We start from the raw sequence: 15467 nt of genomic DNA on the forward strand, positions 1-15467 counted from the left end.
TACATGAGGGCTGTAACCTCCACATATCACCTGAAGGTAAAGTTTCCTACACTGTCAGGGGTAGGTGAAATGTGCAGCGAACAAAAAATAGACAGAGATTGCTTTGCCCTAGAAATGAAACCTAAAGCAATAGCAATACAAACTCTTGAAGAAAACAATGAGGGAAGAATCTTGCCCCCGCCACCACTGACAGAATTGGATAGGAAAGTAAGAGATGAAGAGGTTCTAGGACAAGCAAAGCCCAGCGAACCACTGGTCCTGGTACCAGTGGATGACGAGAAGCCGGGACACACTGTCCAAATAGGAACCAGGATGGCTACCTAGCTGAGCCAGGCCATAAGGCGGACCGCTTATCGAACATCGAGATGTGTTTGCATGGAGTCATGATGAATTGCCCGGAATCGATGTATCAGTGATTGAACACAGCCACCGTAGTTTCAATTTAGAGAAATATGCAGCCATCGACGAAGAAGTAGTTCGCCTCTTGGCTGGAGGGTTCGTCATAGATGTGCATTATCCTGAATGGCTCTCCAACGTTGTTTTAGTAAAAAAAAAAACAAGTGGAAAGTGGAGAATATGTGTGGATTTCACCGATCTAAATAAAGCCTATTTGATGGAAACCAAGGTGGGCCTACTCTTAAAGATCATTTGCAAGTTCAAGATAGGCCAATTACAAGATCAAGTGTTATGAACCCGCGGGAATTAAATCCCTTGAACTCACAATCAATTTGAAAACTCTCTAAGAAAGCCAAATTCAAGTCAAAGGATGGAAAAACCTAGACCTGATGAGAACTCGTTTCAAGAACCTAGATTATATCAAAATCTAGACCCATTGAAGAACCTGTCTCAAGAACCTAGATTACAAAGGAGGAATGCCACAAAGGTTGTGAATTACCTTTGATAAGTTCAAGAGTTCAATCAAGAACAAGTGGAGAAATCTCAACTCACAAATAACATTCAATATTGTCTCGCTTTCAAATGAGGCTACAATGAGTATTTAAACTAGATCTAATTAAAACCCTAGCCTAACTTGATGCAAACCAAGGAGCCGGACATGCTGATCATACGAGTGGGAATGTAGCTGAATTTGCACAAACAATTGAAGAGGCTAATTAGCAAGCAGAAACATGATGCCATGGTCTGACCATTAAAGGATAGCATAGCATGAGCCAAATGTAGAAAAAGGGGGAATTTAAGCAAAAGATACAAGAAAATAAATACTTGGAGGATCACCAGGGGAAAGATCACTTCGGGAGCATTTGGGAGGATCGGCTCGGAGACTGGAGAAGGATTCACCAGAGTGACGGCCGGCATACCCATCTCGGGCCTAGTGGGAGGGGTGGGCTCCAAGATCACCAGGAGGTCGGGACATCCAAGAAGGCTGGCTTCACGACTTCCTTGGAGGGCGGTTCCACAATATCCAGAGGAGTAGGCTCCACGACCTCCTTGGAGGACAGCTCCGCTGTCCAGAGGGGAAGGTTCCATAACCTCCTTGGAGGATGGTTCCACAATGACCGGAGGGGTTGGCTCCACAACTCTGAGAGAGGTAGCCTCCATAGTTGCCCTAGAAGATGAAGATAGAAGAGCATCAAAACCAGCCGGCTAGGGAAGCACAGAGAAACTCATAGAAGTCAAACCTGAGGGCTTTGGGGAGAAAATGAGGGTGATGTTAAAGATTCACTGAATGCAGCTTCCACCTCGGCGAGCCTTTTCCCAAAGGGAGTTGGCTTGTAAACTGGTGGCTCACGTTAGGGAACCTGCTCCTGTCTAAGTGTCTCCTAGAAAGAAGGGAAAGCTCCCACCGTCGTACCAGGACCTCGAGCTGCTGGATGGTCAAAAGTCATGGAGAATAGAGGAAGGTAATGTTAATATCACTATCCTCTTCCCCGGTAGAGCCTAAAAAAAATAAAACAATAAAACAATAATAATAATATATATACATTTGAACTTAAAGAGTATGACGATGAAAGGTGTTGTAATTTATCGAGCCTAAAAAATATTACCTATCCGTGCGTTGTTTGCTGGAACTCGACGAGAAGGAAAGGAACTGGTTGTTGGAGCTGCTCGGTGAGACCTGCTCTGCTTGGCTCGGTGGGAACTGCTCTCCCCCCTACGAAGGGCACCCGATGGAGGTGGACGCAAAGGATTCACGAGAGTCCTCTGAGTAGGAATCTTAAAACATGGGCGGAAACCCCTGGGGGGCCTAAAACCTTGAGCTTTGGAGGCCGGACGGGGAACTGCATACTCATTAAAAGGAGATCCCGGTGGCGGGCAAAATGATGGACCGAAAGACTGACCAAGACTATGGGCAGATGGGGCAGTTTGGGATGTCTTGGATGGATGAGGAGGAGGTGATATGAACCCGCAGTGATATGAACCCGTGGGAATGAAATCCCTTGAACCCACAATCAATTTGAAAACTCCCCAAAAATGCCAAATTCAAGTCAATAGATGGAAAACCTAGACCCATTAAAGAACCCATCTCAAGAACCAAGATTACAAAGGAGGAACGCCACAAAAGTTGTGATTTACATTTGAAAAGTTCAAGAGTTCAATCAAGAACAAGAGGAGAAACCTCAACTCACAAATAACATTCGATATTTTCTAACCTTCAAATGAGGTTACAAGGAGTATTTAAACAAATCCTGGCCAAAATAAAGCCCCTTTTTACCCAAAATGCCCTGATGAACAGTGTCACGCTACAGTATGGCTACAGTAACGCTACAGTACCTCTTGAAACTCTAATTCCTAAAAAGTAACTTTCCAAATAAGCCCTTGGCCAAAATACAAGGCCTTCTTGAAAATCCTAGTTCATTAAAAATAAGACGTGTGGGCCAGGCATCTTCAAGCCCACTTATTCTAAACTAATAAAATAAATCATTTAACCAAATTTGAAGTCTCCAATAACAATAGGCCCTATCTCTAAGTCATGTCTTCCCCAGCTTGAATCAAGTGGATCAAAGTTGGTTCTCCTTCTTTCAAAGCCCATCTTGTGTGGTTGGCTCTTGCTAGCTTCATCCCAAGTGGATTGCACCAATCCGTGCATTGCTTCCTTGATCTTCTTGGCCCTTGATCTTGTAATTGGTCTATCTGGAATTTGCAAATGATCTTTAAGAGTAGGCCCAACTTGGTTTCCATCACGTAGGAAATAGAATCCCTTGAACCCACAATCAATGTGAAAACACCACAAGAAAGCCAAAATCAAGTGAATAAATGGAGAATCTAGACCCGATGAGAACTCGTTTCAAGAACCTAGATAATATTAAAATCTAGACCCGCTGAAGAAACCGTCTTAAGAACCCAGATTACAAAGGAGGAACGCCAGAAAGGTTGTGATTTACCTTTGATAAATTCAAAAGTTCAATTAAGAACAATAGAAGTAAAACTCAACTCACAATGAATAAATTCATCAAATTTCATAAACTTCTTAAAATGAGGCAACAAAGAGTATTTAAACTAAAAACTAATTAAAACCCTAGCCAAAATAAAGCCTCATCTTCCAAAGATACCCCTGAGTGAATAGTTCCGTGGCTAAAGTACGGCACTACAGTAACTCAGCTACATTACTTTTGAAACCCTAGTTTCCTACAGTGCTTCTAAAAACCCTAGTTCAACAAAATAATAAATTTTCTAACTTACCCTTGAATAGACCCCCGCATCAATCCTTGCATTGTCTCCTTGATCTTATTAGCCCATCTGGAAGTTGCAAAGGATCCTTAAAACTAGGCTCATCTTGGTTCCCATCATTCCTCCTCTCCTCAAAAGGATTCGACCTCGAATCTCCACCTGGATCAAAGGGAAAATGCTTAGTAGCATTGAAAATAGAAGAAACAGGATACTTACTTGGAAGATCCATTAGATATGCATTTTCAATAATTTGTTCAAGAATTTGGAAAAGTCCATCCAAGCTACTCCTATCATCAACAGGTAAAGGTCTTAAATCTAAAGGAGTAAATGGATTTAGTCTATAAACAATTTCAAAAGGAGAATATGAAGTAGTAGTATGTATGGTCCTATTATATGCAAACTCTATAAATGGCAAACAATCCTCCCAAGTTTTTAGATTCTTATGAACAACAGTGCGTAAAAGCTGAGTTAAAGTCCTATTAACTATTTCAGTCTGACCATCACTCTGTGGATGACAAGTAGTAGAAAATAAGAGCTTAGTACCCAATTTCCCCCACAACACCTTCCAAAAGTAGCTAAGGAATTTAACATCCCTAAAAAACAAGTCAGCTATGTTTGTGGCATCATCTGTTTTATAGCATGGAATAAAATGTGTCATCTTACTAAATCTATCCACAACCACAAAAATAGAATCTCTACCCCTTTTTCTCCTAGGTAGCTCCAAAAGAAAGTCCATCTTACAAGACTTAGAGCCAAACGTTTCAAGGAAGCACTAAATGGGCTAATCCAAGAGAATTGGGCTGATTCTAAAAAGACCAAGATGGTCTCAAATAATAATCAAGGCTTAGTCCATGTTATCAAAGCAATTGAAGAGGCTAATTAGCAAGCAGAAACATGATGCATGGTCTGACCATTAAAGGAAGTGAATTTGTTGAGTTTCAAGGATATTAAATAGGAGAATGAACAAGGTCTTGGCTGGGTATGTTAAATACATTGAATCTAGTCATTTAGTTATTTTTGGCTACCTCTAGAAGTCCAAGAGGCCCAAAAAAACGTGGGGCATGTTTATGTTAATATTTATGTTGTTTTTAAGGCTGTAGTTATGACTTTTCCTATTCTTGGAGGGTTGTTCCAAGTATATAGAAGGGCATTTCGAGTTTTATTATCAGATTTGGAATTTCAGAAGCTTATTGCCTATGTGAGGTCTTGTGTTCCTCTTGGTTCTTCAAAGAACTCTTTGAACTTATCAAGTTAATCTTGTGGCGTTCAAGCTCCAAACTTATCACTTTGATTCTGTGGAGACTCTTAAGATTTCTTGGTGTGGCGTTTCAATCCTTCTTAGTCTTGGTTTTCATCTAATTGGGTGACTGGTCAAGGCTCAACAAATCTTGTCTATACGATCTTGGGGTTCCAAGCCATCATTGTTATCGGGTTTCATCACAGTTGTTGGTGGAGTTCATATCATTTTGGTACCAGAGCTTTGGTTCTAAGATAAGTTTGACTATATTTTATTTTCATGCTATTTCCTGTTCTTTGTTGTAAAAAAAAAAAAAAAAAAAAGATTGCATTACGAAACTTCTTCCTTTCAATCTTCTTTCTCTCACCTTATTCAAGTTCTTTGATATGAACTCCACCAACAATTGTGATGAAACCCGATAACAATGATGGCTTGGAACCCCAAGATCATATTGACAAGATTTGTTGAGCCTTGACCAGTCACCCAACTAGATGAAAACCAAGACTACGAAAGATTGAAAACGCCACACCAAGAAATCAGAATCAAGGTGATAACTTTGGAGCTTGAACGCCACAAGATTAACTTGATAAGTTCAAAGAGTTCTTTGAAGAACCAAGAGGAACACAAGACCTCACAAAGACAAATAAGCTTCTGAAATTTCAAATCTGATATTAAAACTCGAAATAACCCCTCTATATACTTGGAACAACCCTCCAAGAATAGGAAAAGTCATAACTACAGCTTTAAAAGCAACACAAATATTAACATAACAAGTCCCACGATTTTTAGGCCTCTTGAACTTCTAGAGGCAGCCAGAAATGACTAAATGACTAAATTCAATGTATTTCAGGTACCCAGGCAAGACCAAGTCTTGTAATTGGGCCACTAGGAAGTGAGAAAGGGTCTTGTGCAAATTCAGCTCCATTCCCACTTGTATGATCAGCATGTCCAGCTCCTTGGTTTGCATCATTCTCCCCCTCTTGAGAAGGATTTGTCCTCAAATCATCACCTACATCAAAAGGAGACAAATCAGCAACATTAAAGCTTGCACTGACACCATACTCATCTGGTAAGTCAAGCTTGTAGGCATTATCATTGATGCGTTCTACTACTTGAAATGGCCCGTCACCCCGAGGTAGGAGTTTTGAACGCCGCTTCTCTGGAAAACGGTCGTTCCTTAAGTGCAACCAAACCCAATCTCCTGGTCGAATGAGGATGAGGTGTTTTGTGATGTGGTTCCTATGCACGCATGCCATTTACTACTCGGAAGACCATGGCAGTATGATTTGAGGGTTACTCATGATGGATTCACAAATAAGTATTCTTTCACTCTTAAAAGGCAACCTATTACTCTTGTGCCATTAACTCCAAAACAGGCCAGGGAGGACCAATTAAATTTACAAAGATCAAATGAAAAAAAAAAAGGAAAAAGAAAGGAAGGCCGAAACTGAAAAAAAAAAGAGATTAAGAAAAAAAGAGAGAAAAACATTGATCAGAGTGAAAAAGAAAGAGAGAGGATTTCGGCCATAGTGAGAGTAGGAGAGGAAAAATTCAATTACAGCGCAAAAAAAAGTGAGATCAAGAGAGCATTATTTTCACACCAGCCCCTTATTGTACTCATGTACAAGGAGGCTCTTTTATGTACTAATGATCTCGTCTGTGCTTTGCCGAGCGATATTGATTCTCTTTTGCAGGAGTTTGAAGATGTCCTTCCCGAAGATGTACCTTATGGTTTACCTCCAATCCGAGGGATTGAACATCAAATTGATTTCATACCTGGTGCATCAATTCCAAACCGATCTGCTTATAGGAGTAATCCCGAGGAGACCAAGGAACTTCAGAGGCAAGTAAGTGAATTATTGGAGAAGGGGTATGTGCGTGAAAGTATGAGTCCTTGTGCGGTTCCGGTGCTATTAGTTCCTAAGAAGGATGGAACATGGAGGATGTGTGTTGACTGCCGAGTCATCAACAACATAACGGTAAAGTATCATCATCCCATTCCTAGATTAGATGATATGCTGGATGAATTGCATGGTTCTTGTGCTTTTACAAAAATTGATCTTAAGAGTGGATATCATCAGATTAGGATGAAAGAAGGCGATGAATGGAAAATTGCTTTTAAGACGAAATATGGTTTGTATGAGTGGTTAGTGATGCCTTTCGGTTTAACTAATGCTCCGAGCACATTTATGCATTTGATGAACCATGTTTTGCGAGCATTTATTGGCAGGTTTGTAGTTGTGTATTTTGATGATATCCTAATCTATAGCAAAAATTTGGAAGAACATGTAATGCATTTGAAATCTGTTTTGGAAATTCTAAGGAAAGAAAGGTTGTTTGCTTACCTCAAAAAGTGCACCTTTTGCACGGATAATGATGGGAACCAAGGTGGGCCTAGTCTTAAAGATCATTTGCAAATTCCAGATGGGCCAATTACAAGATCAAGGGCCAAGAAAATCAAGGAATCAATGCACGGATTGGTGCAATCCACTTGGGATGAAGGTAGCAAGAGCCCAACACTCAAGATGGGCTTGAAGAAGGAGAACCAGCTTTGATCCACTTTATTCAAGCTGTGGAAGACATGACTTAGAGATACGGCCTATTGTTATTGGAGGCTTCTAATTTGGTTAAATGATTTATTTTATTAGTTTAAAATAAGTAGGCTTGAAGATGCTTAGCTCACATGTCTTATTTCTTATGAACTATGTTTTTGGGAAGGCCTTGTATTTTGGCCAATGGCTTATTTGGAAAGTTATATTTTAGGAACTAGGGTTTCATCAATTTATTGTAGGGGTTACTGTAGTCTCGGGTACTGTAGCCGGTACTGTTCATCAAGGGTAATTTTGGGTAAAAGGGGCTTTATTTTGGCTAGGGTTTTGATTAGGTTTGGGTTTAAAAACTCTTTGTAGCCTCATTTGAGAGATTAGACAATATTGAATTTTATTTGTGAGTTGAGTTTTCTCCTCTTGTTCTTGATTGAACTAATGATATGAACCCGTGGGAATGAATTCCCTTGAACCCACAATCAATTTGAAAACACCCCAAGAAAGCCAAAAATCAAGTCAAGGATGGAGAATCTAGACCCGATGAGAACCCGTTTCAAGAACCTAGATTATATTAAAATCTAGACCCGATGAAGAACCCGTCTCAAGAACCCAGATTACAAAGGAGGAACGCCACAAAGGTTGTGATTTACCTTTGATAAGTTCAAGAGTTCAATCAAGAACAAGAGGAGAAAACTCAACTCACAAATAAAATTCAATATTGTCTAATCTCTCAAATGAGGCTACAAAGAGTTTTTAAACCCAAACCTAATCAAAACCCTAGCCAAAATAAAGCCCCTTTTTCCCAAAATTACCCTTGATGAACAGTACCGGCTACAGTACCCGCGGCTACAGTAACCCCAACAATAAATTGATGAAACCCTAGTTCCTAAAATGTAACTTTCCAAATAAGCCCTTGGCCAAAATACAAGGCCTTCTCAAAAACATAGTTCATAAGAAATAAGACATGTGAGCCAAGCATTTTCAATCCCACTTATTCTAAACTAGTAAAATAAATCATTTAACCAAATTAGGAGCCTCCAATAACAATAGGCCGTATCTCTAAGTCATGTCTTCCTCAGCATGAATAAAGTGGATCAAAACTGGTTCTTCTTTCAGACCCATCTTCAGTGTTGGGCTCTTGCTGGCTTCATCCCAAGTGGATTGCACCAATCCTTGCATTGCTTCCTTGATCTTCTTGGCCCTTGATCTTATAATTGGCCCATCTGGAACTTGCAAAGGATCTTTAAGAGCAGGCCCACCTTGGTTCCTATCATTCCCCCTCTCCTCAAAAGGATTCGACCTCGAATCTTCACCTACATCAAAAGGAGAAAGATCAGAAACATTGAAAGTTGCAGAAACTTTATACTCACCTGGAAGATCCACTTTATATGCATTGTCATTAATTTTCTCAAGAATTTGGAAAGGTCCATCTCCTCGAGGATGTAACTTAGTCCTTCTATGGGCTGGGAATCTTTCTTTGCGCATGTGAACCCAAACCCAATCTCCTGGTTCAAAGATGACACGCCTTCGTCCTTTATTGGCTTGGGACGCAACCCTTTCATTCTTTTGGGCAATTTGAAGCCGTACCCTCTCATGAAGTGACTTCACTAACTCCGCCTTCTTTTGTCCATCCAAACTACTCCTGTCATCAACAGGTAAAGGCATCAAATCCAAAGGAGTAAGTGGATTAAATCCATAAACAATTTCGAAAGGAGAGTATGAAGTAGTAGTATGCATCGTCCTATTATATGCAAACTCTATAAATGACAAACAATCCTCCCAAGTTTTTAAATTCTTATGAACAACAGTGCGTAAAAGTTGAGTTAAAGTCCTATTAACTACTTCAGTCTGACCATCAGTCTGCGGATGACAAGTAGTGGAAAATAAGAGCTTAGTACCCAATTTCCCCCACAACACCTTCCAAAAGTAGCTAAGGAATTTAACATCCCTATCAGAAACAATACTCTTAGGTACACCATGGAGTCGCACTATCTCCCGGAAAAACAAGTCAGTTATGTTGGTTGCATCATCTGTTTTATGGCATGGAATGAAATGTGCCATCTTACTGAATCTATCCACAACCACAAAAATAGAATCTCTACCCCTTTTGGTCCTAGGCAGCCCCAAAACAAAGTCCATAGATATGTCTACCCATGGCTCACTAGGAACGGGTAAGGGTGTATACAACCCATGTGGCAAAACCTTAGATTTGGCCTTTCTACATGTAATGCACCTTCCACAAATACGGTTAACATCTCTCTTCATCTTAGGCCAAAAGAAATGTTCATGCAAAATGTCTAAAGTTTTCTTGACACCAAAGTGTCCCATTAATCCCCCACCATGTGCCTCACGCACCAATAACTCACGCATAGAACAATTTGGCAGACAAAGTTTGCTTTCTTTAAACAAATAACCATCATGCTTGTAAAACTTACCAAATGCCGCCTTATCACATGCCACATACACATTAGAAAAATCAGCGTCATCGGCATACATGTCTTTCACATATTCAAACCCAAGCATTTTAGCACTCAGAGAAGTAAGAAGTACATACCTCCGGGATAGAGCATCAGCAACAATGTTCTCCTTATCTTGCTTGTAACGGATGACATAGGGAAATGTCTCAATGTATTCCATCCATCTAGCATGCCTTTTATTCAACTTACCTTGACCCTTGAGATGCTTCAATGATTCATGATCGGTGTGGATCACAAATTCCCTTGGCCATAGGTAGTGCTGCCAAGTCTCTAATGCACGAACAAGAGCGTAAAGCTCTTTGTCATAAGTAGGGTAGTTCAGGGATGCCCCACTTAACTTTTCACTGAAGAAGGCTATGGGACGCCTATCTTGCATCAAAACGGCTCCAATCCCAATTCCTGAGGCATCACATTCAATCTCAAAAGCTTTGTTAAAATCAGGTAATGCTAACACAGGTGCAGAGCACAACCTTTCTTTAATAGTGGCAAAAGCATTCTCTTGATTAGCCCCCAATGAAACCCAACATTCTTTTTAATTACCTCAGTGAGTGGTGCAGTAATGGTGCTGAAGTCTTTAACAAAACGCCGATAAAAGCTTGCTAAGCCATGAAAGCTTCTTACCTCAGTGATGCTTTTTGGCGTTGGCCACTCCTTGATGGCCTTGACTTTCTCTTCATCCACCTCAATACCCTTCGTACTAACAACATAACCAAGAAAAAACAACTTTTTCCATGCAAAAGGCACATTTCTTGAAATTAGCATACAACTTTTCACATCTCAACACATCAAACACATATCTCAAATGGTCAATATGTTCATTCAAGTTCTTACTGTACACTAAGATATCATCAAAGTACACAACCACAAACTTGCCTATGAATGCACGTAGGACATGGTTCATTAATCTCATGAAAGTACTGGTCGCATTTGTAAGTCCAAATGGCATCACCAACCATTCATAAAGCCCATATTTAGTCTTAAAAGCAGTTTTCCATTCATCACCCTCTTTCATTATAATTTGATGGTACCCACTTTTAAGATCAATTTTACTGAAAATACATGAGCCATGCAATTCATCAAGCATATCATCCAATCTAGGAATGGGATGGCGATACTTTACCGTGATATTGTTGACCGCCCTGCAATCAATGCACATCCTCCACGTCCCATCCTTCTTTGGCACCAGTAGCACTGGTACAGCACAAGGGCTCATGCTCTCCCTCACGTACCCCCTGCTCATCAAATCCTCAACTTGCCTCTGAAGCTCCTTTGTCTCCTCTGAATTACTCCTATAGGCTGGTCGGTTTGGAATAGCAGCCCCGGGCACAAAATCAATCTGGTGCTCAATGCCTCTAATGGGTGGCAACTCATTTGGCATCTCATCCGGGAATACATCCTCAAACTCCTGCAACAAAGAAACAGCCAAACTAGGAAGAAACTAGTTAGTTTCATCAAGAGTAAGATAAGACTCTTTATAGACAAGAAAAATCATAGGGCGATCTGCGAAGAAAGCCCTCTTAACCTCACTCTCTCTTGCATAGAAACTCACTTTTGCCTTTCCTTTTCTCTCAGAAGACTCTCTTTCTTTTTTCTCTAGTGGCTCTACTCTTTTTTCTTTACTCTCAGCCACCTCTCTACTTTCTTTTTCACTCTTTCTTTTATGCTCTTTTTCACTCTCACTCTTTCTTTTTTGCTCAATCTCTTTTTCACTCTTCCTTTTTTGATCACTCTCATTTTCACTCTTTCTCTTCTGATCACTCTCATTTTCACTTTTTCTTTTTTGAGTAACCTCACTTTTCAATTTCAATTGGTCCTCATAGACCTGGCTTGGAGTTAAAGGAGCAAGCTTAATTGTTTTGCCCTCCTTTTCAAAGCTGTACATGTTCTTGAACCCATCATGTGTCACCCTCCTATCATACTGCCATGGCCTCCCCAACAAAATATGGCCCGCATGCATAGGCACAACATCACAAAGCACCTCATCCTGATACTTCCCAATAGAAAAAGTAACTAACACTTGTTTATCCACCCTAACCTCTCCACAATCATTCAACCACTGCAATTTGTATGGTCTAGAGTGTTTTAAGGTTGGTAAATTCAATTTCTCAACCAAAGTAGTGCTAGCCACATTAGTACAACTCCCTCCATCAATGATCATACTACATACCTTATTGTTGACATGGCATCTAGTATGGAAAATGTTCTCTCTCTGTTGCTCTGCATCATCCACCTTAATGTGTGCATTAAGAGCACGCCTGGCAACAAGAGACTCACCTGTCACAGGGTATACCACTCCATCATCATCACTAGCATCATCCAACTCGGGCACCTCATCACTATCATCCTCACTCTCAGTCATCACCTCTCCATTGTCACGCATAATCTTCACCCTCCTATTTGGACATTGAGAAGCAATGTGCCCTGAACCCAAACACTTAAAACATTTGATATCTCTATTCCGTGAAGGTTGGGATTCTACCTTGGGTTTGTTGCTAGTTCCCTCATCTTTTCCCTTAGGTGGTTCGGTCTTTCTCTTTGCTTCACCTGGATCATTCCTATCCCATTTTGATTTCCAAGTAGTGCTAGAAACCGAAGTGTACCTTGCTGTCCCTTTTCTCTTTAATTGTCTCTCCACCTTCATAGCCATGTGCACCATGTCCTCTATCTCCACATAATGTTGTAATTCAATTACATTGGCTATGTCCCTATTTAACCCACTCAAAAATCTAGCCATGGTGGCCTCTCGGTCCTCCTCTACATTAGCCCGAATCATCACCACCTCCATCTCCTTATGGTAATCCTCTACACTCCTAGACCCCTGTGTAAGATTTTGTAATTTCTGGTAAAGGTCTCTATAGTAATGGCTAGGAACAAATCTCCGCCTCATAAGAGCTTTCAACTCTCCCCATGTCTCTATAGGCCTCTCATAATTCCTCCTCCTATTGGTCACTAATTGATCCCACCAAATAATAGCATAATCAGTGAATTCAATTACCGCCAACTTCACTTTCTTCTCCTCAGAGTAATTATGGCAATCAAACACCAACTCTATTTTTTTGTCCCACTCTAGATAAACCTCAGGGTCAGTTCTACCTTGGAAAGGTGGTATTTTCATTTTGATGCTACCAAGGTCTCCATCTACACCATCCCGACCCCTTAGATTCCCCTCAAATCCTCTTTCATGCCTAACTCTTCTATTTCTACCCGACCCAACGTCAGATGCTAAGTCTTCCTCATCCTCACCATCTCCTTCATTCTCATACTGATTTTCAACTCTATGCTCACGTCGCCTCCTGTCCCTCCACCTTGTAGATTTCTAATCGCTGCTTCTTGATGATCCATCCTATCCCTCACTTCACCCAACACCAAGTTCAACCGCTCAAACTGTTGTTGCATCGCTTGCAACACAAAGGATGAGTTATCTGCTTTCCCCCTTGGTGATGCGCTACTCCGATGAGACATTATCAGGCGCTACACAAAAGAATGTTAGTGGGAAAAAAAAAATAAACCTCACACACTCCCTCACGTGTTTACACTCGAATAATGACACTCCACTCGTGTTTCACTCTTAATTGGCTTTTTTCGATAATAGTCTCACACTCTCTTGCCTTTTACCTCAAGAGTTTTCCCACTCCAGTTCTTTAAGAACTAATTGACTCAATCAAGACAAAGCAACCTTGTTTTATCCCAACTAGTAATTAGGTCCAAGAAACAAGAACAAGAGAAATACGGAAGGAATGAAAAAAAATGGCACGTGAATCAAGAAAATTATACGAATGAAACAGTTAACAATAAGAAGATACAAACTAGAATCACCCCCTTTGATGATAAGGCTCAAGAAAAAAAATCTCGAAAATTTTTTTTTTCCTTTATTTTATTTTATTTTCTTTTCTTTTCTTTTCCTTTCACCAACTGATTTGATCTCAATCAAAAGAATAAGCAGCTGAGAAAACCCTAACAATAACTCAAAAACCCTTGGGCAAGTGATATACGGTAGCCCCTAGAACAAGAGATTTCAGCCAACACAAACCCTAGAACAATGAATTTCAGCAACCCAAACAATAGTGAAGAAATCTGCTAACCACCACTATTTTTTTTTCTGTAATCAATCCTAGAACAATGAAGCCCTAGAATTAAATATGCAAGAAATAAAAGATAGAATAAGACCTGATTGGAAACCTTGCTCTGAATACCAAATGATATGAACCCGTGGGAATGAAGTCCCTTGAACCCACAATCAATTTGAAAACACCCCAAGAAAGCCAAAAATCAAGTCAAGGATGGAGAATCTAGACCCGATGAGAACCCGTTTCAAGAACCTAGATTATATTAAAATCTAGACCCGATGAAGAACCCGTCTCAAGAACCCAGATTACAAAGGAGGAAAGCCACAAAGGTTGTGATTTACCTTTGATAAGTTCAAGAGTTCAATCAAGAACAAGAGGAGAAAACTCAACTCACAAATAAAATTCAATATTGTCTAATCTCTCAAATGAGGCTACAAAGAGTTTTTAAACCCAAACCTAATCAAAACCCTAGCCAAAATAAAGCCCCTTTTTCCCAAAATTACCCTTGATGAACAGTACCAGCTACAGTACCCGCGGCTACAGTACCGGCTACATTGTCACCTTTGGATTTAACCTCTTTACCTTTGAGTGAACGTGTAAACTTAGATGGCAACAAGAAGGCAGAATTTGTAAAGATGATTCATGGAAAGGCACGGCTGAACATTGAAAGGAGGACTAAACAATATGTCCATCAAGCCAACATGGGACGCAAGAAGGTAGTGTTTCAACCAGGAGATTGGGTTTGGTTGCACTTAAGGGAGGACCGTTTTCCGGAGAAACGACGTTCAAAACTCCTACCTTGGGGTGACGAACCATTTCAAGTAGTGGAACGCATCAATTATAATGCCTACAAGCTTGACTTACGAGGTGAGTATGGTGTCAGTGCAAGCTTTAATGTTTCAGATTTGTCTCCTTTTGATGTAGGTGATGAATTTGAGGACAAATCCTTCTCAAGAGGGGGAGAATGATGCAAACCAAGGAGCCGGACATGCTGATCATACGAGTGGGAATCTAGTTGAATTTGCACAAGACCCTTTGTCACTTCCTAGTGGCCCAATTACAAGACTTAGAGCCAAACGTTTCAAGGAAGCACTAAATGGGCTAATCCAGGAGAATTGGGCTGATTCTAAAAAGACCAAGATGGGCTCAAATAATAATCAAGGCTTAGTCCATGTTATCAAAGCAATTGAAGAGGCTAATTAGCAAGCAGAAACATGATGCATGGTCTGACCATTAAAGGAAGTGAATTTGTTGAGTTTCAAGGATATTAAATAGGAGAATGAACAAGGTCTTGGCTGGTATGTTAAATACATTAAATCTAGTCATTTAGTTATTTTTGGCTGCCTCTAGAAGTCCAAGAGGCCCAAAAAAACGTGGGGCATGTTTATGTTAATATTTGTGTTGTTTTTAAAGCTGTAGTTATGACTTTTCCTATTCTTGGAGGGTTGTTCCAAGTATATAGAAGGGCATTTCGAGTTTTATTATCAAATTTGGAATTTCAAAAGCTTATTGT

The 15467-nt window shown here is 40.3% G+C and overlaps 1 protein-coding gene across 1 annotated transcript; it reads right to left on the reverse strand.

The window, feature by feature from the left end:
* Positions 1-381: 381 nt before the first annotated feature.
* Positions 382-13011, reverse strand: LOC121242251 (the record flags this gene model as incomplete). The annotated part of the gene is given in 11 exon segments (XM_041140143.1): positions 382-488; positions 1042-1081; positions 1222-1602; positions 2029-2237; positions 5778-5873; positions 5922-6062; positions 9051-9831; positions 9961-10397; positions 10400-10595; positions 11044-11292; positions 11794-13011. Coding segments are annotated over 11 exon segments (3855 nt in total), but the record flags the coding sequence as incomplete, so codon positions are not given.
* Between the last annotated feature and the right edge of the window lie 2456 nt (positions 13012-15467).

Source organism: Juglans microcarpa x Juglans regia, chromosome 8D (assembly GCF_004785595.1).
Source record: "Juglans microcarpa x Juglans regia isolate MS1-56 chromosome 8D, Jm3101_v1.0, whole genome shotgun sequence".
Lineage (NCBI taxonomy): Eukaryota > Viridiplantae > Streptophyta > Magnoliopsida > Fagales > Juglandaceae > Juglans > Juglans microcarpa x Juglans regia.